The sequence below is a fragment of the Bufo bufo genome, chromosome 3 (genome assembly GCF_905171765.1).
Source record: "Bufo bufo chromosome 3, aBufBuf1.1, whole genome shotgun sequence".
Classification (NCBI taxonomy): domain Eukaryota; kingdom Metazoa; phylum Chordata; class Amphibia; order Anura; family Bufonidae; genus Bufo; species Bufo bufo.
The window spans coordinates 511,384,612-511,411,618 of NC_053391.1; the positions used below are offsets into that span (position 1 = coordinate 511,384,612).

Here is a 27,007-nt window from a genome sequence, read left to right on the forward strand (position 1 = left end):
CTCACAGCTAGGTTTTGCTACCAGATTGTGTTGTAATAAAGTTGTTGACACAATGCAAACTAGTAACAATCAAGCGCATGGCTGATCTAATTTTACAAAATGCCCTCAAAAAGGGTATTAACCGGGTTGTGCCTCAAACCTGTGCAGTGGCTTCTTTTGGGAACAAGTTGTGTACATTGGACAAGAGCTCCTGGCCTGGGGTTAGAGCCCACAGTGCATGTGTAAGTATGAATCTGTCACTAGCGCTGTGGTGAGAGATTCAGATTGACGTTTGTGATGCGGGTTGTAACTAAGGATAGGATCATGTGCCCAACGTACAGCATGTGATCCCAGAAGTGGCTGTTGAACGGGATCGCGGTGCAACCCAGATATCCCCTTTAACACCAATATGAAGGCTGTGCTATTTTGCCCAGCTTTTTTAACCAAACCTGTGATGGAGGCATCAAATGGAGCCTCAGACACAGATGTGAACATAGCCCTAATGCTGCTTTTTACTCAAAACTCCTGCTCCAAATCATAAACCGATATTACAGCTTCCCTCCCTTTGTCATATGATGTTCTCAGATAGGTTCCTTTTAAGGACAATCAAGGCTTCTAGATTATAGTATTTCAGTCGTTACAGGAAATTCTAGTTGCCCATTTGGTAGGTCAGCTTTGATTACTATACTGTACTCAGATGCAATTACAGAATCTAGTTATATGGAAATGAAGGGGAGTCAGAAAGCTTCAACCCAAGTCAATGCACATCACACAAACCAATGACAAATCAAGAACACTTAAACCTGAGGCAACAGTGAAACCAAAACATTTCACAAATATCGATACTTACATTTTTTAATCTTCTTTCGGTTTCTTCCCGTCTAAAAAAATAAAAAAATAACAGTGTAAGTACATTGATGACACCAACAATTGTGCACAGATGCAGAAATGACACCAATATCAGCACTCCCTGATCTGACAAGCCCAATCAAGCAGTAACATTCAAGGATCCCACAGACGTTGGTCCAGATGGCGCAAATTCATACAGACTGTCTAGACCTGCACCAAATTAATGACAGGGGCTCGGTCTGGATGATAAATGTGGTGCAGGGATAAACTCTGTACCAACCAATATAACCAAAAGCTGGATAATCGGGGCGATCCACAGAGAATCAAACTGTAGCACAAAAGGTGATTGTTGTATGGTACAGCAAGATATTAAAACAACCTTTAGTATGTCAATAATAAAAACCTAAAATAAATAAATAAAATAAATAAATAGGTAATGGCTCTTAAATAACAAAACAGACAAAAAAAGAAAGAAAGATCGAGGCTGAAATCTGGTGTGTGGCGGCACCAAACCAGCTTAAAGATAAAATAAACTGGGTGTCCTACCACTCCACATGCATGTTCAGCTGGTAGTCGGGTGTCCATGGTGGGTGTATATTGCGTATACCTAGCACAAGGATGAAAGACAGTTTTGATGGTGGGGGGGGGGGGGGGGGGGGGACAGCTGACCCTGATGATGCCCTATCGGGGGTGCTGACTCAGGCCGTAATAGCCTAGCCACAGAGCACTAGCCCTGACAAGGATGACCCAGTCAGGAACCTTGCCCTGTATAAAAAAGCTCTATACAGCCCTGTTCTGCTAATTCCTGAGTCAGCACCCCCAATAGGGCATCATCAGGGTCAGCTGTTCCTCCAACACCACCTGCCACCCCCAGCCCCCCATCAAAACGATCTTTTATCCTCGTGCTTGGTACATGCCTGTAGAGTGGTAGGACACCCAGTTTATTATATCTTTAAGCTCATTGGGTGCCGCCACACACCAGTTTTCTGCCTCAAGCTTTCTTTTTTTGTCTATTGTTTGTTATTTAACCTATTTTTTTTCCCAGGTTTTTTATTATTGACATATTAAAAGTTATGTTTTAATATCTTGCTCTACCATACAACGATCGCCTTTTGAACTACGATAAACTCTGTACCACCCACAGGATCACTTGTTTTGGAGACAGATTTTTATACCGGAATTGTGGCGCAACTTAGGGGTGGGGCCTAAGATGCTCCAAACGTACAATGATGCATCCCTATCAGCTAAGCCCCACCCCCTAACAAGCACAAAAGAAAAAAAAATAAGTTCCAATAATGGTATAGTCGCAGACTATGTCCAACAAGGAGACTGGGAAGCTGGCAGAGGGGACATATTGGTTTTCCACACTTCCATATATTAAAACTGCATATTGCACAATAACTTTTCTCCCGAGTCATAAGGAAAAATAGAAAGGGATTGCGTATAGCAACAGGGCATCAGTCCCTGGAGACGAGACATGAAATGCCACCTACAACATCTCACCAAGTAACCTTCTGTTTGTAAACTAGTGGGTGACAAATTGTGCCATTCTACTATGTGCGGGCCAAAGTCTTCTCCCCCTAACCAGAAAGGCAGATTAAATACCACGCCTGCCACGGGACACACAGAAGGCACAGATATTGTTTACAGAACTTAAAAGGGTTGTCCAGGACTGGAAAAACATGGCTGCTTTCTTCCAAAAACAGCACCCCCCTTTCTACAGGTTGTGTCTGGTAATGCAGCTCAGCTCCACTGCAGTCAACCAGCAAGCGCTGCGATACTGCACACAACCTTTGGAAGAAAGCAGCCATGTTTTTTTCTGATCCTGAACAACCCCTTTAAGGGAGTTGCGTGACATTTCCAATTTTTTCCTTTAAGCGGCCTAGGTCATCAATATCTGATCGGCAGGGGTGCCGAACTCAAACCGAAATGTTAACATAACTGAGCATGGCATGGTGAAGTCTGATGAGAACATGGCACATTACTCTATAGATGTCAAAACTATCAACACACAGAGAAACTGTTCAAAGGCTGCACCATGTAGCAGTCAACACAGAGGTCACAAGTGCGGTAGTGTCAAGGTCCATTGGGATAAGAGCCTCAAAATGCATGTTTAGTATGTGACAGATGTAACAACAACATGGTGACAAGTATATAAAAGTTCAGTTGCATACACCAGGCTTTATGTGCGGCACATACATCAGGAAATACTTACCAGAGTGTATGCTGAACGTAACACTTTACGTGTGTCATAGGAACATATCAAAGGTTTTGTTCAGCAGAGGTCCGAGCGTGGAGACCCCCGCCGAATGCTAGAACAAGGAAGTGTTCTTACTCTAAGGCTACCTGCGCACATGGTAGACCGAGCACGGTTTCCCCCCGGATACAAAACAAAAAGTAATACAGTAACAGCAACGTGTATGACAGGTCAGTCTCATGTACACACTGCTTTTTCGTTCTGTGTATCTTTTGCATATCCGCTCAGGTCAATTCATTGTGTGGTTCTTTCATGTAGATTTCACAGCTTTCAATGAAAGGGTGAGATCTGCGGAAAATCTGCATCAAACACTCACCAAAGCCACAAAGTAACATGTGGTTTTTGGTGTGGATTTGGTGTGGAAACGCACAGAAATCCGGACAGAAATGTGTGTGAAATTTCTGCAAGACCTCGTGTACAGGTAGCCCAGCAGGTAAGGCACGGTAGGACTCAGGTACAAACAGCAATAAGACTGGCACGTATGATATGTGGTACGGTAAATCTGTCACCATATCACTGGCATCATGAGGCAATTAACCATACCCAAGACGTAAAATAGTAATACATAACTGTACATTCTCCTAGTGGTTCATCACTTCATTTAACTCTTTACAACACAGGAAAATGCCAAGCAACTAAGAAAGCTTCTAAACCAGTTGCTGAATTTTTAGCTTCATCATTTTTTTATCTTTGAGCTTTATTTTGTATTAAATAGTTATCAGAATTGCATTAGAATGGGTTTAAAGGGCCTCTGTCATCAGTTTTGTACCTATGACACTGGCTGACCTGTTACATGTGCTCTTGGCAGCTGAAGACATCTGTGTTGGTCCCACGTTCATATGTGCCCGCATTGCTGAGAAAAATCATGTTTTAATACATGCAAATTAGCCTCTAAGAGCAATGGGGGCGTTGCCATTACCCGAAGAAGCTCATTTGCATATATTAGAACTTGAATATGGGACCAACACAGATGTCTTCAGCTGCCAAGAGCACATGTAACAGGTCAGCCAGTGTCAGAGGTACAAATCTGCTGACAGGTGCCCTTTAAGATCTGACAACACCAATACAGAATAGAATTGTCAGAGGCTAATTTATTAACCTTTCATGATGCCATCATATACTGGTAGCTGGTAAAAATAAACGGTGGCATAATAAAAATGGACACCAGGCTAGAGAATAGGGAGTCATAGAAAAGTATACCTACTGTTATACAACCTGCACAATATCTATAGGCAGTAACAAGCAAAGGAATGGCTCATGACACCTACACTATAGTTTGTAAATTTGGAGTTACAAAAGAAAAATTTAACATGGTCACCTTATTGCACAAAATGCAAATAAGTGGGTTACATAATAAAATCTACTACTACCAAAATATAACATTCTAGCTTGCACCCACATGCTAAAGTATAGGGAGCATCATCGGGTGGCCTGGACTACAGTACAACTGTTCTGCCCCACGGGGACCCTTCATATAATTCAAGTCATGTGGAACGTAGAATACTACTTGCATAGCCAAGTCAATATCCATTGCATTAAAGGGACAGGGTCTCCCATGCAAAATATGAATACATCCATAGAAACATCTCCAGTCTCTGTCTTAGGGAATCTGTCACCAAGGTTCTGGACTATGATCTGCAGTAATACATGAGTAGTACTGCACATAAGCAGCCCTGAATACCACTACTGTCCCGTGCGAAAAGCTGCGCTGCAATAAACAGTCCGGACTTCTGCTGCACACCAACATAATAGGGAGGACTCGTGCGCATGCAAAGCAGTCCCGGCGATGTTCCGTATTTCAGCGCAGCTCTGAGCGCTGACAGAGGGGGAAGGGGAGGAGGAAATAAAAAATGGCGGCAGACTCCTTATCCGCAGTACTACTAATGTATGACTCCAGATAATAGTCCAAGATCACAGTGACATACCCTTTATAATGGCTTTAAACACAATGCATTTCTTCTGAAAGGTGATAACTGTTCATACAGTATTAAGGCCCCTACAGCATCGCTAACCAGCACCGGTGGGAATGTGCCGTGTAAAGGGGTCCTTACAGATGTAGCGGAGCTAAAACGGACTCTGATAACACATGTCACGGTGTTATCTCGTGACAAAAGCCATTGAAATACATTGAAAGAGTTAGTTAACCTTTTTGTGAAATTTTTTACTTAACGTGTTAACCATCAAGTTTAGCTCGGCTGCCTCTGTACATGGCACGATTGAGTTTGAGGAGTCTGCTATTGCTCCACGGAAGGCAGCAGTGGGGAGAGAAGGTGATTGCGATAAGGGATCGCCTGTTTGGCCTTGGGGCATAAAATTGCAAACAAGACACATGAGCTCAAGGGTTGAAGAATTCTCTCAGCTGGCAGGAGAAAGTCTGGAAGTATTCTTTGTAATGACTGGATAAGACGAGAGCCGGTGACATGTTCCTTTTGTGTACTGATCTGTATTCGGACTGCTTCTACTCTCCACAACGCAGAAGTCACCAGTGCTGCTGCTTTGTGGGAAGACATTAGAACAGCAGGAGAGGGCACTGTGTAATGGCTTGTGTCCCAACTTGTTACCATGCGACACATTCCACCACAGGACAATGGACAATTGCCATTATGGCATCGTTATTAAACAGGGTATGGCCATGAATAGGACACTCCCTGCATACTTCAGCACTAGAATGATGTGAATACTAATTACTAGAAGAGGAGGAGTCCCAGGCCATACACTAAATCCCGCAAGTCATTTTCTGGATGACAGGCAGTGCATTAGCACATTTATTAGGCTACTTTCCCACCAGCGTTTTTACTGGATCCGGCAGGGTTCAGCAAAAGCGCTGCCGTTACTGATAATACAACCATCTGCAATCAGGTTGTATTATCTTTAACATAGCCAAGACGGATCCGTCATAAACTCTACTGAAAGTCAATGGAAGACGGATGAGCTTTCTATTGTGTCAGAGAAAACAGATCCGTCCCCCATTGACTTGCATTGGGGGTCATGCAGGATCCGTTTTGCTCCACATCCCATGACGGAAAGAAAACTACATGTTGCGGTTTGCTCTCCAGTCTGGGAACGCAACTAAATGGAACGGAATGCATTTTGGAGCATTCCCTTCTGTTCAGTTCAGTTTTGTCCCCATTGACAATGAATGGGGACATAACTGAAGCGTTGTTTTCTGGTTTCGAGACCCCATGACTGATCTCAATACGGGAAAACTAAAACGCTAGTGTGAAAGTAGCCTTAATGACTTTACAATGGTTGATACCACAGCAGTGAGGGCAATAAGAAGTAATTCTGTACGGCAGCCATGTTCTCCTGCAGCAGAACTTTGTGACCGGGCAATTCAGCTCTTGGTGCCATATCAGTAAGAACCAAATAGGAAATGATAATTGATGTGGCAGATTACATAGTTAGCACCTGCAAGTTGGGCCATAACACCAAAACCATTCTATGACTTTACTAAAAATAGGGTAACCTCCAAAAAGGCTACGCGGAAGTTAGCGATCACTAGAAGAACAGTTGAGTAAAATCTATAGCTAAAAGTCAGTGACATAACAGGTGATATATATATTGGAGGAAACTGTGTCAAGCCCAGTGATTGGGCAGAATCAGAAAGTGACCAAATGTGTATGGAAGCCACCAAGTCATCCCTGATGGGAAATATCAGGGATAAGAAGGATTCGGAAAAGACTTAATCCGCTCTTCTTTTTGAAATAATCATGGATATTTGGTCGAGCTCAGTGTGTTTATGGGGGAGTCGGGTAAAATAAAAGCAAATTGTATGCGACACGTCATATTGTATGCAGCATTACAATGGCTACAAGTAATTTACTAACATTTATGTCTGCAAACAGGCTAAGGCTACTTTCCCACTAGCGTTTTTGTGCGGATCAGTCATGAATCTGCAAAAACGCTTCCGTTACAATAAAACAACCGCATGTATTAGTCTTGAACACCATTGAAAGTCAATGGGGGACAGATCAGTTTTCTATTGTGTCAGAGAAAACGGATCTGTCCCCATTGACTTACATTGTGTGCCAGGATGGATCCGTTTGGCTCAGTTTCGTCAGGCGGACAGCAAAACACTGCATGCAGCATTTTGTTGTCCGCTTCTAGAGCTGAATGGTGACTAAACTGAGGCAAACTGATGCATTCTGAGCGGATCCTTTTCCGTTCAGAATGCATTAGGGCAAAACTAATCCGTTTTGGACCGCTTGTGAGAGCCCTGAATGGATATCACAAACTGAAAGCCAAAACGCTAGTGTGAAAGTAGCCTTAAATGTCAGTAAAAAAAACTTTACGCCAGGCGCACAGACTGCCTTAGATTTGCCTTTTATGGTGAGGAGCACAACTGGCGTAAAAAGCTGGTCTTTGTAAACGACCCCCAATGTATTTACTTAGCCCTCCAGCCATAAGAACTTTCCCTTAGACCACTGACAACATTACACATTCAGCACATAACAGTAACAGATCTACAAACATATAGACATTCATGAAAACCCATTGTGTGTAAAAAGAGTGTCTGTTCTATTCGGGGAGGAGTATGTGCAGTATGTGGGTAAGAAAATGGCACAATAAATCCACAGAACATTTCAGCTGTCCTGACCCGGACAACCTTGCATTACTGTGACAGAATAGTCCATAACGACATCATAGGACATGTGGTGTCAGGGCAGGCACTACACTAAGGTGACAGGTCACACGTACAGTACAGAAAGCACTTCTAGATGCTGGATTTTACCTTCTAATAAATAGACACTTTAGGCTACTTTCACACTTGCGGCAGAGTGATCCGGCAAGCAGTTCAGTCGTCGGAACTGCCTGCCGAATCTGGCAAAACATATGCCAACTGATGGCATTAGTAAGACTGAAAAAAATGCATTGAAATGCCGGATTCATCTTTCCGGTGTCATCCGGCAAAACGGATCCGGTATTTACTTTTTTCACCTTTTTTTCGGTCTGCAAAAAAAAACACCTGCCCTGACCCATGCCTGTTCACCACACTGACCCTGTGCTGCCTGCTCTAACCTCTGGACTCTATGTTTCGAACATACTGTGCCTGCCCTGACCTCTGCCTGTTTCCTGACTACATGTGTTGCCAGATCCCTCAGCGCTTGTGTCTCTAAACCCAGTGGGTCAGCAGCCAGATCCCTCACAAGTGTCTCTAAACCCAGTGGGTCAGCAGCCAATGCCAAGAGTTAGCAGCCTGGTGGCTCCACTACAGCAAAGGTCCCTGTATTGGGTTAAAGGGTGAAAAACCATTGGACTGCTAGGACAAGGCCTTCAGGACTAGCCCAAAGTCAAACCGGTTGGTTGGCACAGTGGGTCCAGTGCTCATAACAAAAGTACTGCAATATGTTGCTGACACAGAAGTTTTTGATTGCACAACTTGTATGAAACTTGCTATCTTTGTGTAGTCCTAGTCTTAATGTAACAGACATGAGAGAAACAAAAAAAAAGCTTTAATAAACAGATAAAACGAATGACTGAAAATGCATTTAGCAATTCTTACAAATAGTTACTTCAAAGCTGGTTTGCATATCAGTTAGGGAAAGATAGGGAAGGGCAAATTTGTTTGACACTGTACTGGTTCAGACAAGTTGATAAGATACAATAGGATTTTCTGACTCTTCGGAGTGAAATATCTTCATTTTCCCATATAGTGTTAATATCACTTGTGATTAGTGGGACATTATATTGGCAATCCATAGTAAGCCTGTAATTTGCTCATGATTCACATCATCGCAGGTGTTGTCTTGGGTGTGACAAGACAATTTAAGGATTGTCGCGGTCTGAAACTACATGTTTGGCGATCATTCCTCACTTAATGTGTGCACGTTCCCATGTAATACAAGCTACATTACGAGCCATTACATTTTATCAGTTTCGATTTACAAATCATCTACATCATCTGTAGTACGATGAATAAAAGGAGGCTGCCCAGCTTCATGAAGCTAAAAGTTTTACAGGCAATATGAAAACCAGTAGCAAATTCTCAAATGCTGTATACTCCACATACAAAACCTCCAAGATGCTGTTGTCGGGCAGGTGCACATTCATTTCAGACAGTGTGGGCAAGGACTAAGCTTCACCAGATATTTTCTCAGACAACTCAAGGGCCACAGTGATCATTTAGGCTACTCTACATTAGGTTGTGTAGCTAGCATGAAGACGATGAGGATCATAGAGGAGACAACTCAAATGCAATTGACTGTTTTCTTAGCAGTGACTATGGAGAATAGACATGCTATGCAGAAGGAGATTCTAACATGTATGGTCTACTAGAGAAACTGTAAGACAGAGTGTAAGGTTTCAAAATTTAAAAACCATATCTATTAAGACAAAAAGTAAACGTAATTAATGGTACTTGATCAATAAAAGATAATTATATTGTATGCATCTAGTGCATCGACTATATGGCTGTAATGCCGGCACCTCAATGGCTTTACTGAACTTCGATCACCATCAGGTTGGATTGTGAATACCGTTCAGTTTAAGAGGTAAGCCCATGAATCATTTTCATACCAGGAGTGTAGAAATTCTGATAAGACTTCTTTGACCATAATTTGCAGCATTTCTAACATATAAAAATAGCTTTTGTTTGCTTTGCCCAACTTGCTGCCTATGGTAATCTGTGCTTCTGGGGGCAGGCTCTGGACAGAATCCGCCTCCTCCACCCTCTGGCAGCTAAAGATATGATCGCTTTCTCAACTTGACTGTCATGTTACTGCACAGGGTCTGGTCCTTACCCGACAAGCAGAGCACAAAGCTATTTCGACTGGCTGCTCTGCAGTAAAGGAAAAATATCACTATGCAGAGACATGGCCAGGGACAGAGTGACTGAACATGCATGACCAGCAGCACACAGCTTAGAAGATGGATGTGCACACTGCTATATACTGTGAACACCGGGTGGCACCATACTATGTAAATAAAGGTCTTAACTGTTCATTGGTTTAACTGCATTTAGTATTTTTATCTTCGTGCATATCGTGGTTGTCCTGCAAGTGACCCATGGACCCTCTTGACATGCCTGGGTGAGCTGTACTCTTTTTGTTGTGTTTTCAGCAGAAAATAAAGATTACATCCAAAGGGAAATTTTTGCACGGGACATTCTTAGACTTCCATATACTGCACAAGAAACATGATATTAGCTGGAGGAATAACAGCTAATCACTGCGTTATCCAAACCATGTAATTCTCAGTAAAAAAGGTATGCAAAGACTAGGACACCACCATGAACAAACAAAGGAGGTGTCAATGGCATTATAATGGTAGTGCCACTATATATAGAAGCAGAGCAGATGTGCATGATGTACTTTTCCAGTAAATCACTGGGTTATTGTGTTGTGTAACTAAACCAATCTACCGCCCATAAGAGAAATGCAAAAACTGGAAACAAATAGGAGTGCCACTTTAACAAAATACCTAAGCAGTGTGTGGCTTCTACCATCAGGAATGTAGATTTGTAGCCTACCTGATACTGTTCAAGAACTATGCAAACTTTATCCTTCCCATTTGTGCTTATAAAAGGGAAGTTGTGTGCAACCTTTAGCCATGGTACAAAATCATAAATGGACAATTATGTTTTAAATGACATGTTTATGACACAATACAAGTAGACCGGTGAGCTCCTACCCCAAGTACATGGGTCACATCACAGTAGAACGACACCTGTCGTATAAGTTGGTATTTATAACTGTTGATAAAATAGGAATGTGTGGAGCATCTAGTTCTTGGATGGTCATGAGGACTGTAGAGCTTCCAGCGTCCACACGGACCAGTCACAAGAAAGCTACATCTAAAACTCTTATAGTAGGCAGAACACAAGACCAACAACAATCTAAGTGTACAAAGGTTGGGAGATGGACACCAAATGTCTTTGAGCTTTATTGCGGACATTGACAGCCATTACCAATATTTCACTTCTGTGAATAAAGTAGATAAGAAATGGCAGGAAGTTCTCAGTATGAAGCATTAGATCTGACAAGGTCTGCTGGGCATGTTAGAGACTATCTTCCAAGCCTTGCTAAAGTGGTCCACACACATTAAAATAATGACGACCATGGATGGCCATCCAATGCATGCGAGAGCCTCGACAGCTGACAGTCTTGTTTTCAGAGAGATGGGTGGTTGCCAAAGCTGAATGAAATGACTTGTCAAGCTATGCATGAACGTGCACGGGGTGGTCAAGAGAAATAGCCTTTAGCCCAATGAGTGGGTTGCCGGGAGCCATCTATAAATGTATGGCCGGTTTAGTGGCGGCATCATACGGTATTATAACTCAGCCCCTATCAGTGTAATTTCCTCTTCTCCGCACTGCCTGTTCTGCTACAGTACGTCACCTTCACTCTTACATGACCCACACTAACACGGAACAGAAAGCCAAGATGTGCCCTTCCCTTTACAAGAAATGTAGAGCGGACCTGTCAGGTCTTCAACGCTCCCCGAGATGATTAGGAAGGAATGCTGTGCTCTGCATATATAGGTCTCTAATTTCTTTTAGTGTTTTTATGTGAAAAGGTATTTGAATGCAGCAAAGTCTGAGTAGTAGTTACCATTTTGGAGAGTGTTCCATTAATAAGGATTCTCCTGTACTGTAAGTGTGGCTAGTAATTCCTACACTACTGTTACATCGTCTCAGAACTCACTTCCCCACAAAGACCTCAAAGAAATGCTTTCTTCTACTGCTCACAATAGAAGTGTGGTCAAGACTTACATCTAGCCATGATGACGAAGGTGAAGTGCATTAAAAAACTGCACAAAACGGTTTTCCTTCTTAATACTAAACCATGCGTTGTTTTACCATTTCTTGTTCTCAGCGATCAGCTACGAGCTAGGCGACCAAATCAATAACCTGAACATTTGATCCAGGCCTAATCCAACACACAATATCAGGTTATTCAGATCTCCTAGATCACATACCTTTACCTCATATTCTTACACAAGTGCTACTGGGATCAGCTTACACCTAGGGCCAAACAACCAACTCAAGTTATTATTACTCTTCCAGAAAACAAGAGTTCCCACAGAGCTTTACTTCACCGAATGTTCACAGCTCTACAGTCAGTGGAGGAAGACCACAAAAAGAAGAAAGGTCTTCTGGAATCTTGCAGAAGCAATTTTAGAAAAGAAAAAAAAAAAAAAAAAGTTACCAAAATGAATATGAATTTAAAAGCACTGTCCCAGCATGACTTAAAGGGGTATTCCGGTTGTGTAAGCTATTTTTTTTAAACTGCACAGTTGCGAAAGATTCAACCCATACAGAAAGAGTTTCCAGGGGTCCGGTGTTACCCCTCTAAATTACTACTGTTTTGATCTGTAATCTGCTCTTACTGTTATGGCACTTTCCCTTACATCACATGAGCTGGAAACAAACATTCTGACAACATTGCCCATGATTCTCTCGCACTGTCCTGGGTCAAAAATGGGTGGGGCTAATACAACCCCCACCCATAAGTGGGCAGGGCTTACATGCCCCGATGTCTCTGTGCTTTACTTGAAGGCAAAGGTGAATCCTGCTTATGAGGAAGTAAGCTTGGCAGAGAATAACTGCGCATGCTCGACCACGCTACACAGAAAACTACAGGTCGCATCCATGGAAAACTTTGAATAAACAAAAGGCTGGCTGCCCAAAAAAGCTACTTTTATTACTGATAAAGACTGCAAAATTGGTGATAACATTATATTAGTGAGCCATTTGCATGGTAAAACTAACAGATACTACTTTGTGTACCCAGAATACCCCTTTAACCGCTCATACAAGTCCATACCAAGTACAATACAGCAGCACCGGTGCCATTTTGACAGGTTGTATTACAATATTTAATAGAGAATATTTTAATATCTAGAAAGCTACACACAAGTCCCACCATACTTGCTCAATTAAATGCTACTAAACGATGGTGGTCACATGATCTGCAGGAATCTGAGGTCAAGGGCAATGTTTTTCACATTAGATAATGGGGGTCCCTATTAAGAGGCGCAGCTTATTTCCCACCTGCAGAAATACTGTACTCCTGAGGCCTTTACATCAGAAGAACAGGTACAGAAGTCAGCAGGAAAAATAGGCCCTGAAAGTTCTGACATTTCTTACTTCTGGATCCTCACCAAGCTTTCCTGGACTCGTGAACAGTAAATCTATCAAGATATACAGCAGTATAGAAGAGTGGGATGACGCCACAGAGAGACACAAGACAAAAATAAAATAAAAAAAATAAGCTGAGGTTAAAAGAGCAAAACGAAAAAATAAATATGCAGGGGTTTTCAACATGGCTGCAGTTTTTACAGTGAATCACATAAAAACCCGCTATGCTTTGAATCAGTTTTAAATGCACCTGAGCTGCTTGGTGAAAACTCTAAGGGGTTGCAGAGGTAGCCATTTCACCTGGGCCATCAAGCCGGAGGAGACCCAAAAGGCCCCTGCCACATCAGATACTATTATTGTAAGTGGCATTTAGCAGGTGGTATGGTACAGATTTTCCACTGGTGAAGAGGGCCTTCAGGTCCTGTCTCTGCTGCTGGTGGGGCTGAAGACTAAACATTACAGGGCATCTGTCAGCAGTTTTGTACCTATAAGACTGGCTGACCTGTTACATATGTGCTTGGCAGCTGAAGACATCTGTGTTGGTCCCATGTTCATATGTGCCCACATTACTGAGAAAAAAATATGTTTTTGTATATACAAATGAGCCTCTAGGACAGGGATGGGCAAACTCTGTCCTCCAGCTGTTTTAAAACTACAAATCCCATCATGCCCTGCTGTAGGCAGACTGGGAATGATGGGATTTGTAGTTTTAAAACAGCTGGAGGGCCGAATTTGCCCATCCCTGCTCTAGGACCACGACTTTGATTGACAGGGCCAGATGTGATGACGTTTTTACTGCCTGGCCATGTCAATGAAAGTGGAGAGGACACGGCAGTTGCAGAGAGAGCAGAGCATCTAGGTGTACTGGCAACAACCCTGTTGCTCCTAGAGGCTCATTTGCAAAAATTTTCATTTTTCCCAGCAGTGCAGGCACATATGAACATGGGACCAACACAGATACATGTGCTCTTGGCAGTGGAAGGCAACAGGTAAGCCAGTGTCATAGGTACAAATCTGCTGACAGATGCCCTTTAAGATGCGGATGTTAAATTAGGAAACTACGCAGAAACCAGGATTCTATTATAAAAAAACCTACCAAGCCCTTTATGGGTGTTACAGACAGAAAAGACGTTCTGGGCAAATACACTACATTTCTCATGATCTGCACAAGACCACGACTGCTGTAGCTACGCTGCAGACAGGGCAGGCATCTTCCTGATGGACGCAGGCATCTGGACTATCTGTTGCTGAAACAATCCTTAGCAGTCATTTCTAAAAGCGTCTGGTGTCTAATCTATAATTATCCAGCTCCTGTTATTTGTGACCGTGCACACATAAAGGGCATGCTCATGATACTGCCTGTACAGGGCCCTAAACAATCTTTAAATGAACCTCTTATAAAGAGATTTCCCTCTTCCCTCAGATCCAACCCAGATTTAGGGCCCTTTCACACAGGCGAGTATTCCGCGCGGATGCGATGCGCGAGTTGAACGCATTGCACCCGCACTGAATCCTGACCCATTAATTTCTATGGGGCTGTGCACACGAGCGGTGATTTTCACGCATCACTTGTGCGTTGTGTGAAAATCGCAGCATGCTCTGTGCGTTTTTCACGTAACGCAGGCCCCATAGAAATGAAGGGGGTTGCGTGAAAATCGCAAGCATCCGCAAGCAAGTGCGGGATGGGGACCCAATCATTATTATTTTCCCTTATAACATGGTTATAAGAGGAAATAATAGCATTCTGAATACAGAATGCATAGTACAATAGGGCTGGAGGGGTTAAAAACAAATAAAACCTTTTTTTTTTAACTCCCCTTAATCCACTTGCTCGCGCAGCCAGCATCTCTTCTGTCTTCATCTTAGCTGTGTGCAGGAAAAGGACCTGTGGTGACGTCACTCCGGTCATCACATGGTCCGTCACCATGGTGAAAGATCATGTGACGGACCATGTGATGACCGGAGTACAATCTACAGAACACCGATCCCAAGCCCGAACTTCTGTGCATTACAATGTTTTGCACTAGCTTGGAAAAATCGTGCATGTTCCCGCAACGCACCCCCACCTTTTCCCGCAACGCCCGTGTGAAAGAGGCCTTAGACCCTTCCCTGTGACAGCACATGTACAGTATGTACTGTATACTAGATCACTCACTGAACGGATTACTACAAGAAAACGTTATGTGCCAGGCAAAGTGAAATGATGTGCCACACATAAGTGGGAATTTATTATGACCCCATGTTCACAACTGCGTTGTGAAATCTGGCAGGCTGTTCCGGAAGGAATATACCGTATCTGGCATAGCTGGATAATGCCATGAACCTCCGGATCCCTATTGACTACAATAGGATCCAACGGGGATCAGGCCACTTCCAGTCATAAGGCCGGCTGTTCGATGGACAAAGTCGTAGAAGCAGGAGTTTTTGTCCAGCCAAAAGCCGGCATTTACGCCAGAAAGCGGCCAGATCCAACAAAAATGTGAACTCGTTCTAAGCCCAACAAGTTGCAAGTACTAATATAAACGGAAAATGCAAATGTGATCGCACACTACATCCAGCACTCTGCCCTCCATGCTGGATGAGACATTGGTTTATATTTTGGCCAAAGCATAGTAAGCCACTCACCGCGTCAAGGCTGTCTCATGAGTGGTCCCTAACTCTTGTTCCTACCTGTTCATGGGCCATGACAGCCACATAAAATCCAGGGAATGCAGGTCAGCATGCAAGCCAAGTACACTTTGCTTGTAACCCCGTCCGGTGCCATTACAGCTTTCATCGGATCCAGGGATGCAAGTACCAACATGCATGCTGAACCTACCATATACTTCTCCTGGAGCCAGATGGCTAATGGTAGGTTCTATACAAGCAGACTCAGTTTTATACTGACTTTAAAACCAGCCTCAAGGACAGATTAACTGGTCAGGTGTGCAATGACTCCAAGGAGATCGCCACGCCTCCAATATATACTACAAAGAAAAAAATAAGGGGTTGGGTCAGCACAACCTGCTGCAGGTGCAGATCACTATGGCGAAATACATATATAAACGGAAAATGCAAATGTGATCGCACACTACATCCAGCACTCTGCCCTCCATGCTGGATGAGACATTGGTTTATATTTTGGCCAAAGCATAGTAAGCCACTCACCGCGTCAAGGCTGTCTCATGAGTGGTCCCTAACTCTTGTTCCTACCTGTTCATGGGCCATGACAGCCACATAAAATCCAGGGAATGCAGGTCAGCATGCAAGCCAAGTACACTTTGCTTGTAACCCCGTCCGGTGCCATTACAGCTTTCATCGGATCCAGGGATGCAAGTACCAACATGCATGCTGAACCTACCATATACTTCTCCTGGAGCCAGATGGCTAATGGTAGGTTCTATACAAGCAGACTCAGTTTTATACTGACTTTAAAACCAGCCTCAAGGACAGATTAACTGGTCAGGTGTGCAATGACTCCAAGGAGATCGCCACGCCTCCAATATATACTACAAAGAAAAAAATAAGGGGTTGGGTCAGCACAACCTGCTGCAGGTGCAGATCACTATGGCGAAATACATATATAAACGGAAAATGCAAATGTGATCGCACACTACATCCAGCACTCTGCCCTCCATGCTGGATGAGACATTGGTTTATATTTTGGCCAAAGCATAGTAAGCCACTCACCGCGTCAAGGCTGTCTCATGAGTGGTCCCTAACTCTTGTTCCTACCTGTTCATGGGCCATGACAGCCACATAAAATCCAGGGAATGCAGGTCAGCATGCAAGCCAAGTACACTTTGCTTGTAACCCCGTCCGGTGCCATTACAGCTTTCATCGGATCCAGGGATGCAAGTACCAACATGCATGCTGAACCTACCATATACTTCTCCTGGAGCCAGATGGCTAATGGTAGGTTCTATACAAGCAGACTCAGTTTTATACTGACTTTAAAACCAGCCTCAAGGACAGATTAACTGGTCAGGTGTGCAATGACTCCAAGGAGATCGCCACGCCTCCAATATATACTACAAAGAAAAAAATAAGGGGTTGGGTCAGCACAACCTGCTGCAGGTGCAGATCACTATGGCGAAATACATATATAAACGGAAAATGCAAATGTGATCGCACACTACATCCAGCACTCTGCCCTCCATGCTGGATGAGACATTGGTTTATATTTTGGCCAAAGCATAGTAAGCCACTCACCGCGTCAAGGCTGTCTCATGAGTGGTCCCTAACTCTTGTTCCTACCTGTTCATGGGCCATGACAGCCACATAAAATCCAGGGAATGCAGGTCAGCATGCAAGCCAAGTACACTTTGCTTGTAACCCCGTCCGGTGCCATTACAGCTTTCATCGGATCCAGGGATGCAAGTACCAACATGCATGCTGAACCTACCATATACTTCTCCTGGAGCCAGATGGCTAATGGTAGGTTCTATACAAGCAGACTCAGTTTTATACTGACTTTAAAACCAGCCTCAAGGACAGATTAACTGGTCAGGTGTGCAATGACTCCAAGGAGATCGCCACGCCTCCAATATATACTACAAAGAAAAAAATAAGGGGTTGGGTCAGCACAACCTGCTGCAGGTGCAGATCACTATGGCGAAATACATATATAAACGGAAAATGCAAATGTGATCGCACACTACATCCAGCACTCTGCCCTCCATGCTGGATGAGACATTGGTTTATATTTTGGCCAAAGCATAGTAAGCCACTCACCGCGTCAAGGCTGTCTCATGAGTGGTCCCTAACTCTTGTTCCTACCTGTTCATGGGCCATGACAGCCACATAAAATCCAGGGAATGCAGGTCAGCATGCAAGCCAAGTACACTTTGCTTGTAACCCCGTCCGGTGCCATTACAGCTTTCATCGGATCCAGGGATGCAACAATATGGTAGGTTCAGCATGCATGTTGGTACTTGCATCCCTGGATCCGATGAAAGCTGTAATGGCACCGGACGGGGTTACAAGCAAAGTGTACTTGGCTTGCATGCTGACCTGCATTCCCTGGATTTTATGTGGCTGTCATGGCCCATGAACAGGTAGGAACAAGAGTTAGGGACCACTCATGAGACAGCCTTGACGCGGTGAGTGGCTTACTATGCTTTGGCCAAAATATAAACCAATGTCTCATCCAGCATGGAGGGCAGAGTGCTGGATGTAGTGTGCGATCACATTTGCATTTTCCGTTTATATATGTATTTCGCCATAGTGATCTGCACCTGCAGCAGGTTGTGCTGACCCAACCCCTTATTTTTTTCTTTGTAGTATATATTGGAGGCGTGGCGATCTCCTTGGAGTCATTGCACACCTGACCAGTTAATCTGTCCTTGAGGCTGGTTTTAAAGTCAGTATAAAACTGAGTCTGCTTGTATAGAACCTACCATTAGCCATCTGGCTCCAGGAGAAGTATATGGTAGGTTCAGCATGCATGTTGGTACTTGCATCCCTGGATCCGATGAAAGCTGTAATGGCACCGGACGGGGTTACAAGCAAAGTGTACTTGGCTTGCATGCTGACCTGCATTCCCTGGATTTTATGTGGCTGTCATGGCCCATGAACAGGTAGGAACAAGAGTTAGGGACCACTCATGAGACAGCCTTGACGCGGTGAGTGGCTTACTATGCTTTGGCCAAAATATAAACCAATGTCTCATCCAGCATGGAGGGCAGAGTGCTGGATGTAGTGTGCGATCACATTTGCATTTTCCGTTTATATATGTATTTCGCCATAGTGATCTGCACCTGCAGCAGGTTGTGCTGACCCAACCCCTTATTTTTTTCTTTGTAGTATATATTGGAGGCGTGGCGATCTCCTTGGAGTCATTGCACACCTGACCAGTTAATCTGTCCTTGAGGCTGGTTTTAAAGTCAGTATAAAACTGAGTCTGCTTGTATAGAACCTACCATTAGCCATCTGGCTCCAGGAGAAGTATATGGTAGGTTCAGCATGCATGTTGGTACTTGCATCCCTGGATCCGATGAAAGCTGTAATGGCACCGGACGGGGTTACAAGCAAAGTGTACTTGGCTTGCATGCTGACCTGCATTCCCTGGATTTTATGTGGCTGTCATGGCCCATGAACAGGTAGGAACAAGAGTTAGGGACCACTCATGAGACAGCCTTGACGCGGTGAGTGGCTTACTATGCTTTGGCCAAAATATAAACCAATGTCTCATCCAGCATGGAGGGCAGAGTGCTGGATGTAGTGTGCGATCACATTTGCATTTTCCGTTTATATATGTATTTCGCCATAGTGATCTGCACCTGCAGCAGGTTGTGCTGACCCAACCCCTTATTAAGTTGCAAGTACTATTTTGCAACCTTTTGAAGCCAAACTTTTGTTGAGCTTTTTTTTAAAAAAAAAAAAAAAAAGAAGATCAAAAAGGGACTAAGGTCTCATGCACACGGCCGTTGTTTTGGTCCGCATCCGAGCCGCAGTTTTGCACGCTCTGATGTGGACCTATTCACTTCAATGGGGCCGCAAAAGATGCAGACAGCAATCCGTGTGCTGTCCGCATCCGTTGCTCCGTTTCGTGGCCCCGCAAAAAAAAAATAACATGTCCTATTCTTGTCCGCGCTTTGCAGACAATAGGCAGTTATATTAAAGGCTGTCCGTGCCGTTCCGCACATGGACGCCATCCGTATTTTGCGGCTACGCGGTTTGCGGACCGCAAACCACACAACGGTCGTGTGCATGTAGCCTTACGCTGTAGCATTTCTAAGGCTTTTCTTACTCATATGTGTTTCACCACCTGGTGTTTTTAATGTCATCTTGTGTTTGTTTTTTTAACTAGGAAAGTATGTACCCTTTGTAATGTCACTTCCTCTGTACAGCAGCACTGGAAGAATACATTGGTATAGAAAAACACCATGCAAAAATAAATACAACACACACAATGGCAAGTGCATTTTCTGCAAGCAGGGCAAAAAATAAAAAGGATCTCTATGGGAGAAAAAAAATAACTGCAAGCAAATACCACAAGGGTCAAAAAATTCCCAAAGACTTTCATGCAATATTTGGAGCTGGCATTCTCTGCCTAAAAATGTTCAGCAAAAACACACACACACACACACACACAAAAAAACAAAAAAAAAAAAAAAAACAACCTGTGTGCGACACCAACTACACAGCTGCACTCTGAGAACGGCTAAGGGTACTTTCACACTGGCATTTTTCTTTTCCGGCGCTGAGTTCCATCCTAGGGGCTCAAAACCGGAAAAAAACTGATCAGTTTTATCCCCATGCATTCTGAATGGAGAGTAATCCGTTCAGGATGTCTTCAGTTCAGTCTTTTTGACTGATCAGGCTTTTCAGAAAACCGTAGCACACTTTGACTGAACGCCGGATCCGTCTTTTTTCCCCATTGACTTGCAGAAGCTGGATCCGGTTTGACGGAACACACAGCGCCTGATCTGGTGTTAAATGCATGTTAAACCCGAAAAAAGGGAAAAAAAAAAAAAAAAAAGTTAAAGTCCATAAATGGCGGATGAGTTTTTTCCAATGCATTTTTTCATTGTGATCAAAATCCTGATCAGGATTCAAATGTAATCCGTTTTCACACGTTTTACCGGATCCGGCAGGCGGTTCTGGTGTCGGAATTGAACGCCGGATTCAAACAACGCTAGTGTGAAAGTAGCCTTAGAGAAATGAAGCAATTACCATCATTTATGGGGATTAATAAAGTGGAAAAGAACCTTTCTCCAATATTCATAGCAATAATTTTTAAATAATGATAGAGATTCTGTAGCAAGTGACCTGTTATTACCTACATGTATACTAGAAAAACTGACATGTGGTGGTGAAACCTGACCAAGTGCTAAATCTGCTCTCACTGTTAAGCAGGTGTAGGAGACATGGAGGCTTACTGTTAGGCCTCATGCACATGACCGTTGTTGTGTTCCGTGTCCGTAGTTCCGTTTTCCGTGATTTTCTGCGGACCCATTGACTTTTAATGGGTCCGTTGAAAACTCGGAAAATGCACAGTTTGTCATCCGCGTCCGTGATCCATGTTTCCAGTCCGTCAAAAAAATATGACCCGTCCTATTTTTTTCACGGACAACGGTTCGCGGACCCATTCAAGTCAATGGGTCCGTGAAAAAACACGGAGGCACACAAGATTGTCATCCGCGTCCGTTTTTTTTCCTATCATTTTCAAGGCAAACTTGACTTAGATTTTTTTTTTTCACTTTTCATGTCTGGAGTATTGTTTAGTACCATTTTACTAGCTCTACATTAAAGTTCTCATTTAGAGTAAAGCAACACATAGCCGCCGCGATCCGGCCCAAGTGCTGAAAACAGCACCAGTTTGCGGTTTTATAATGATTATTCACTGCAGTGTCGCTCCATCATGTCTGTGCAGCTTCAGGCTGATCTAATCCTAAAATGCACCTGTCCGACTAGTACACAATTGGCCCACTGGAAAACCAGTCGTCTACAATTACTGGAAATATCTAATTATTAACAATTATCTAATTGTTCATAATAGGATGAAAAATTGTATTGTATAAAATTGCAGAATCATTGAAGGGGAGCCTCCCACCATAAAAACTATTGTGTTCCTGCTGATGACAAGACAAAAAAATAAATAATAATAAATGGGAAGATTGCTTTGACTTCAAGTCCTAAGCGCTAAAGTACCGGTGACCTATATACATTTTACTGGTCATTTGGATTTTTTTTTTCTAAGGCACCAGATTTTTGTATGGGATCAGGCTTTATAGAATGAGGCATTCACACAGGCAGTGTTTTGGTCAGTGATTTGGGAGCCAAAACCAGATGCGGCTCTAAACGCAGAACAGGAGCAGATCCTTCCCTTATATCTGATCTGTGTACTGTAGCTCCAATCCTGGCTTTGGCTCACTATCACTGACCAAACACTGACGTGTGAATGGGTCTTAACTGATAGGAAGCCATCACAGCTCCTGTAGAGAGCAGTTATGATGATATCACAATAATATGAGAACAATCTGCACGTCAATTAGATACCATAATTATCTCCATTTATTATAGACAACCGAGTCATGGGGAGTTGGTATGTTCTCGCGGTGTCGGCACTGGTTTGATTCAGGTTCTGTGGCTTCCTCCTACACTCCAGAAACATGTTAATTGGCTTCCTATGCACTTGGTCACAGGGTGTGAGTACGTCTGGTTCAGATATAGGGAAATATTTTAAGCCCCAAGGGGGGCAGGACTCAACGTAAAATACACTCAGTTGTACAATGCTAGGAAATACGTTGAAGTTATAATAACAATAACGGACAACTCAGCGCGAAGATATAGCGTCAGGACGAGGAACTGTTACTGCACATGAGCAGCAGAATGAACCTTCACAGTCATTTATATGTATTGTCTCAAAATCTCGTATTGCAAATAAAAAAAAACATTTTTACAGAAGCGTGTCCATTCCACCACCCCGCAAAAAAATAGAACATGTCCTATTCTTGTCTGTTCTCCAGAAGTTTAAAAATAAACGGTGACACCCACTCAGCCGGGATCAGTGTTTTGCGGACGGCAAAACACTGACAGCCGTGTGCATGACCCCTTATCCTGCAATTCATTGAAAATGCAACTGGAATAGGTCTTGGGATGCACAGTAGATGTAATGATGGAAATGTCTTAGGCCTCATGAACACGACCGTTGTTTTGGCCCGCATCTTAGCCGCAGTTTTTGCGGCTTGAATGCGGACCCATTCACTTCAATGGGGCCGCACTCAGTGTGCTGTCGGCATCCATTGCTCCGTCCCATGGTCCGCCAAAAAAATATTACCTGTCCTATTCTTGTCCGTTTTGCGGACAAGAATAGGCAGTTATATCAATGGCTGTCCGTGCCGTTCTGCAAATTGCGGAACGGTCGTGTGCATGAGGCCTTACGCTCATAGTTGGTGAGCTGTGGTTTAAAGGAAAACCCAAGGATTTTAGGGTTTGTAATAAAATGTGCCATGTTGTTTCTCAACAGTCTGTTATATGTACGACAGCTAATACTTCTTATGTAACCTGCCAAAACATGCCGTTCTCAAGAGAATTATAATTATAGCCTACTGTTAAACAGGTAAGGCAGAAACTTTCTATTTCTAGCCCAGAGAGACATACCCAGGCTTCCCCTAACAATACTGTAGAAAACTCTTCATAGACAGTATGTAGCATATACATCAGTCTCAGTGATCACACATCCAGGGGATTGCCGCTTACAGACTCGAGTCCATTTAGCCATGGACGCAGCACACATTGCTTTCCATGTTAACATTCGTTAATAGAGGTCCTTACGCCAACAAAGGAGGCCCCTTTCGAAAAGACAGTCCTTGAGATCAGTGCTCAGGGACCACATTTTAATGACCTCTATAATGAAAACGTAAAAAAAAGGACATAAAGCAATGAAACAAAACAGAAGCAAAAGTAAACCGTGAAAACAGAGCAGGCGTTACTACACAAACAGCTCTTCGTGTATTCAATGTGCGAGCAAAAGCAAAAATGGACATTCCTGCTGCTTCCTATGGGGCCTCAAACTCTCACAATCATCATGAATGTGCCACGTGCCCAGGTTTGTATATTTACACATTAATAGCGAGAGGGCACTTCTAAATCGCATCCATTCTGCCATCCCCCGCTCAATACTAGCATGTAGTGCGTTAACCATTAATAAGGTGTTCAAAAAAATAATATAAAATTGCAGACAAATTGGTTCAAAACAGTATTTCCTTGGATATCACTTTCCCACACAATTTTGGAGGTTTCTTCGCTCAGGGCCCAAGGATATGGCACTGTAACATCAACTGTTGCTGCAACGGCCAGGTCTCTTCTAGTCGCCTTCTTTTTCTGGTGGCCTATGAATACGGCACTAGAAAACCCACTGCCGTCACCCATGCAAATACTTCTAACATACTTACATTAAGTGTCCCAATTTCTATTAAGTAAAATAAATAAAAAAAAAAAAATATATATATATATATATATATATATATATATATATAATAAATAAATAATTAATTGGCACTGTTCTACAAAGCAAGCAGAGATAGGCAGAAAGGGCAAGTGGAAAGCAGATAGCTCTCCAGCTAAACAATTACAGAGCGCAGTACTATAGCGCATTATTTCCGCTACTGTCCATTTACAGCTCCCTCTGCGACAAATCATAAAGTCAATGCAACGTATAGAAAAGACAATGCGATCCTAATTGAGAATATAACTTACTTGACAGTGACACGATTCGATAAGTCCTGAAGATCCCCAGGGTGAAAAAGTTGAGCTTCTTTCAGTCCAAGCTTCTCGCCCGCCCGCAAGAAAACATTAATATTATCCTGAAACGGCAAGTGGAAAAATGATTGCTTAGTTGAGCAGCTACAAATCAAAAAGGCTTATCGAAGTCCAAAACTCCAAAGTCCAGAAGAAACAGCAGAGACAGGGCTGCGAGCCTGAGAGATGGATTGTAATAATATTTCATGCAGAACAGGAGGCAGTGACGCTGCAAAGATTACCTGCTGCAGTCAGTAATCAGGAAAGTACACTTTGATGTCAGGACTACAAACAAACGCCCTCTTTCTGTCTTTGCACGGCAAACCTCACCTCTTAGGACTTTAAAAATAACTGCAGCTAATGACATTGACCCACCCAGAAACTATTGCCAGTGCCGGTATAGGAGGGTGAGGAGAAGGAGGAGGGACAGGCTGTTTCTATAGGACGCAGAATGACAGACACTGCACCTGGAATCTAGGTTTGGCTGCCTAACAAGATCTAGAGAGAATGTGAACATAAGCAGACGGAAGGTGGAAAAATGTCACAGCTATATTCTAGCACAGTAAGGATAGAAAGTCGGTGAAGATATAAAGAGAAGAATTCAGGAGTGGTGCATTACTCATCTGGCTGCACCTGTTCGAGGCCAGTCCTATAAAAAGCTCTACAAGATGCAACAGCTGAACTGCAAGGACAAGCATCACAAAACTCTTCACGGGGCCTCTGGGATAGGGAACTTGCAAGTATGAGCTTAATCAGAGAATAGAAGACATGCACCTTGACATAGGGTGGTCCCCAGCAGCACCATGTAAGAGAGAAGCCGCAGCATTTACTTGTGGAAACCAATAGTCAAGGTCAGATTCGGCATTGTGAAGTAGCTCTTCTTCAGGATTTTAAAGACTTCTGCAGCCAAGCATGTATTATGCAAAGGTCAAACTTTGTTTTAGCGTTGCGCCAGATATTCTGACAGAATATCGACCATAACATTTTTAAGGGTATGCTGGGACATTTTAGGACACATCATTGCATTTAAAAAAAGTAAAAAGTAGAGTTATTTTTTAAATCATAATTCAGTAATACAAGGAAAGATAGGAAAAAAGTTTTAATATCTTAGGGCTCAAGCACACAACGTGGTTTTGGCCCACATCCAGTCTGGATTTTTTTGTGGTTCAGATGTGGACCCATTCATCTCAATGGGGCTGCAAAAGATGTAGAGTGCACACTCGTGTGCTGTCCACATCCTTAAGTTCATTCCGCGGCCTCACAAAAAAAAAAAAAAAAAAAACACATGCCCCATTCTTGTCCGTTTAAGCGGACAAGGGTAGGATATTTGTGAAGAAAAAAAAAAGGCTCCAGGCTCTCAGCCAATATTAGCGTTTCGCAGACAAGTCTGTGTAAATAGCCCTTACTAGAAAAAAATGCAACTTTCTCCACTTTTTTAAAATAAAATTCATACACAGAAGTACATACACTGAGGGATCAGGTCACAGATGCAATTCATAAAGTCTATGGAAAGGGTAGGAGGAGCTGCTGGAGTGAGAAAGAGGCACAGATAAACAGATGCAGCTGTATTATCTCACCAGAATGCTGCATGTCTGGGGGTATACTCTATAGAGATAGGGGAGCATGCATGCAGTGTACAGGAGACATCACAGCAGCTAGTCTCCACCTACAGTTCGGGAAAACTGACAACTGGAGATGGAGAATATAGACATGGGTAAGGACTGAAAATGCATATAATATAATGTCTTCCTACACACACAGCTGTCATGTGAAAGGACATATACTTTAAGGCTTTCTGAACCCCATAGACAGAAAATATGCCATGGAACACCTCACACAACTACACGCAGCACGGGGATCACCGCATCCCAAGAACAGGCATCAGGTCCCAAAACAATAACATTACATGGATAAGAGTGAAAAAAATAAAAAAATAAAGTATCTATATTATACGTGCAAGGATTGATACGAGTAAATTATTATTATAGCGCCATTCATTCCATAGCGCTGTACATATGATAAGGGTGCACATACATAATACAGACAATTGCACTAATCATACAAGATAAGTTACAAACTGGTACAGAAGGAGAGAGGGCCCTGCCCGTGAGGGTTTACAATCTACATGGGATGGCAGAAGGACACAGTAGGTGCGGGTGAAGTTGGTCCTGGCGGTATACATGTAAATACATTATGTATACAGTACTGCAGAATATATTGCAGTTATATAACCGTTACAAAGTAATCTAAGTCATATGGCAAGCTGAAATCTAAGTGATCCCTAAAATCCAATCAAAGCAAAGCAATTGAGCAGCCATCTGTCAATACAGGCATAAAGGTGCAGTGATCAACAAGAACCCACAGATATATCTGTTCACAAATGGCAAACACAAAGTGATGACACCTCCTATAACCCACAGGCAAATAACATGAAAGCCAGATGGAAGGAAGACATGGTCCTACCCAGCCCATTTGCTTTGCAGGATGTTTAATCTAATCATTTGTCATGCTGCTTTGCCTATGCAAGGAAGCTTACTGGGATCTGGCAACATAGTTCAGCATGAAAGGCCTGCCTGGCAAATGTGAGCTCCGAGCTAGAGGTGCTCTGTTACATACAA

The 27,007-nt window shown here is 43.1% G+C and overlaps 1 protein-coding gene across 1 annotated transcript in view; it reads right to left on the minus strand.

Annotated features, from left to right (window-relative positions):
• LMO7 (LIM domain 7) overlaps positions 1-27,007 on the minus strand; it is a 155,446-nt gene that overhangs the window by 75,512 nt on the left and 52,927 nt on the right. The window contains 2 exon segments of the mRNA XM_040422350.1: positions 830-860; positions 24,348-24,454. Of these exon segments, the coding sequence (XP_040278284.1) occupies positions 830-860; positions 24,348-24,454 (138 nt within the window).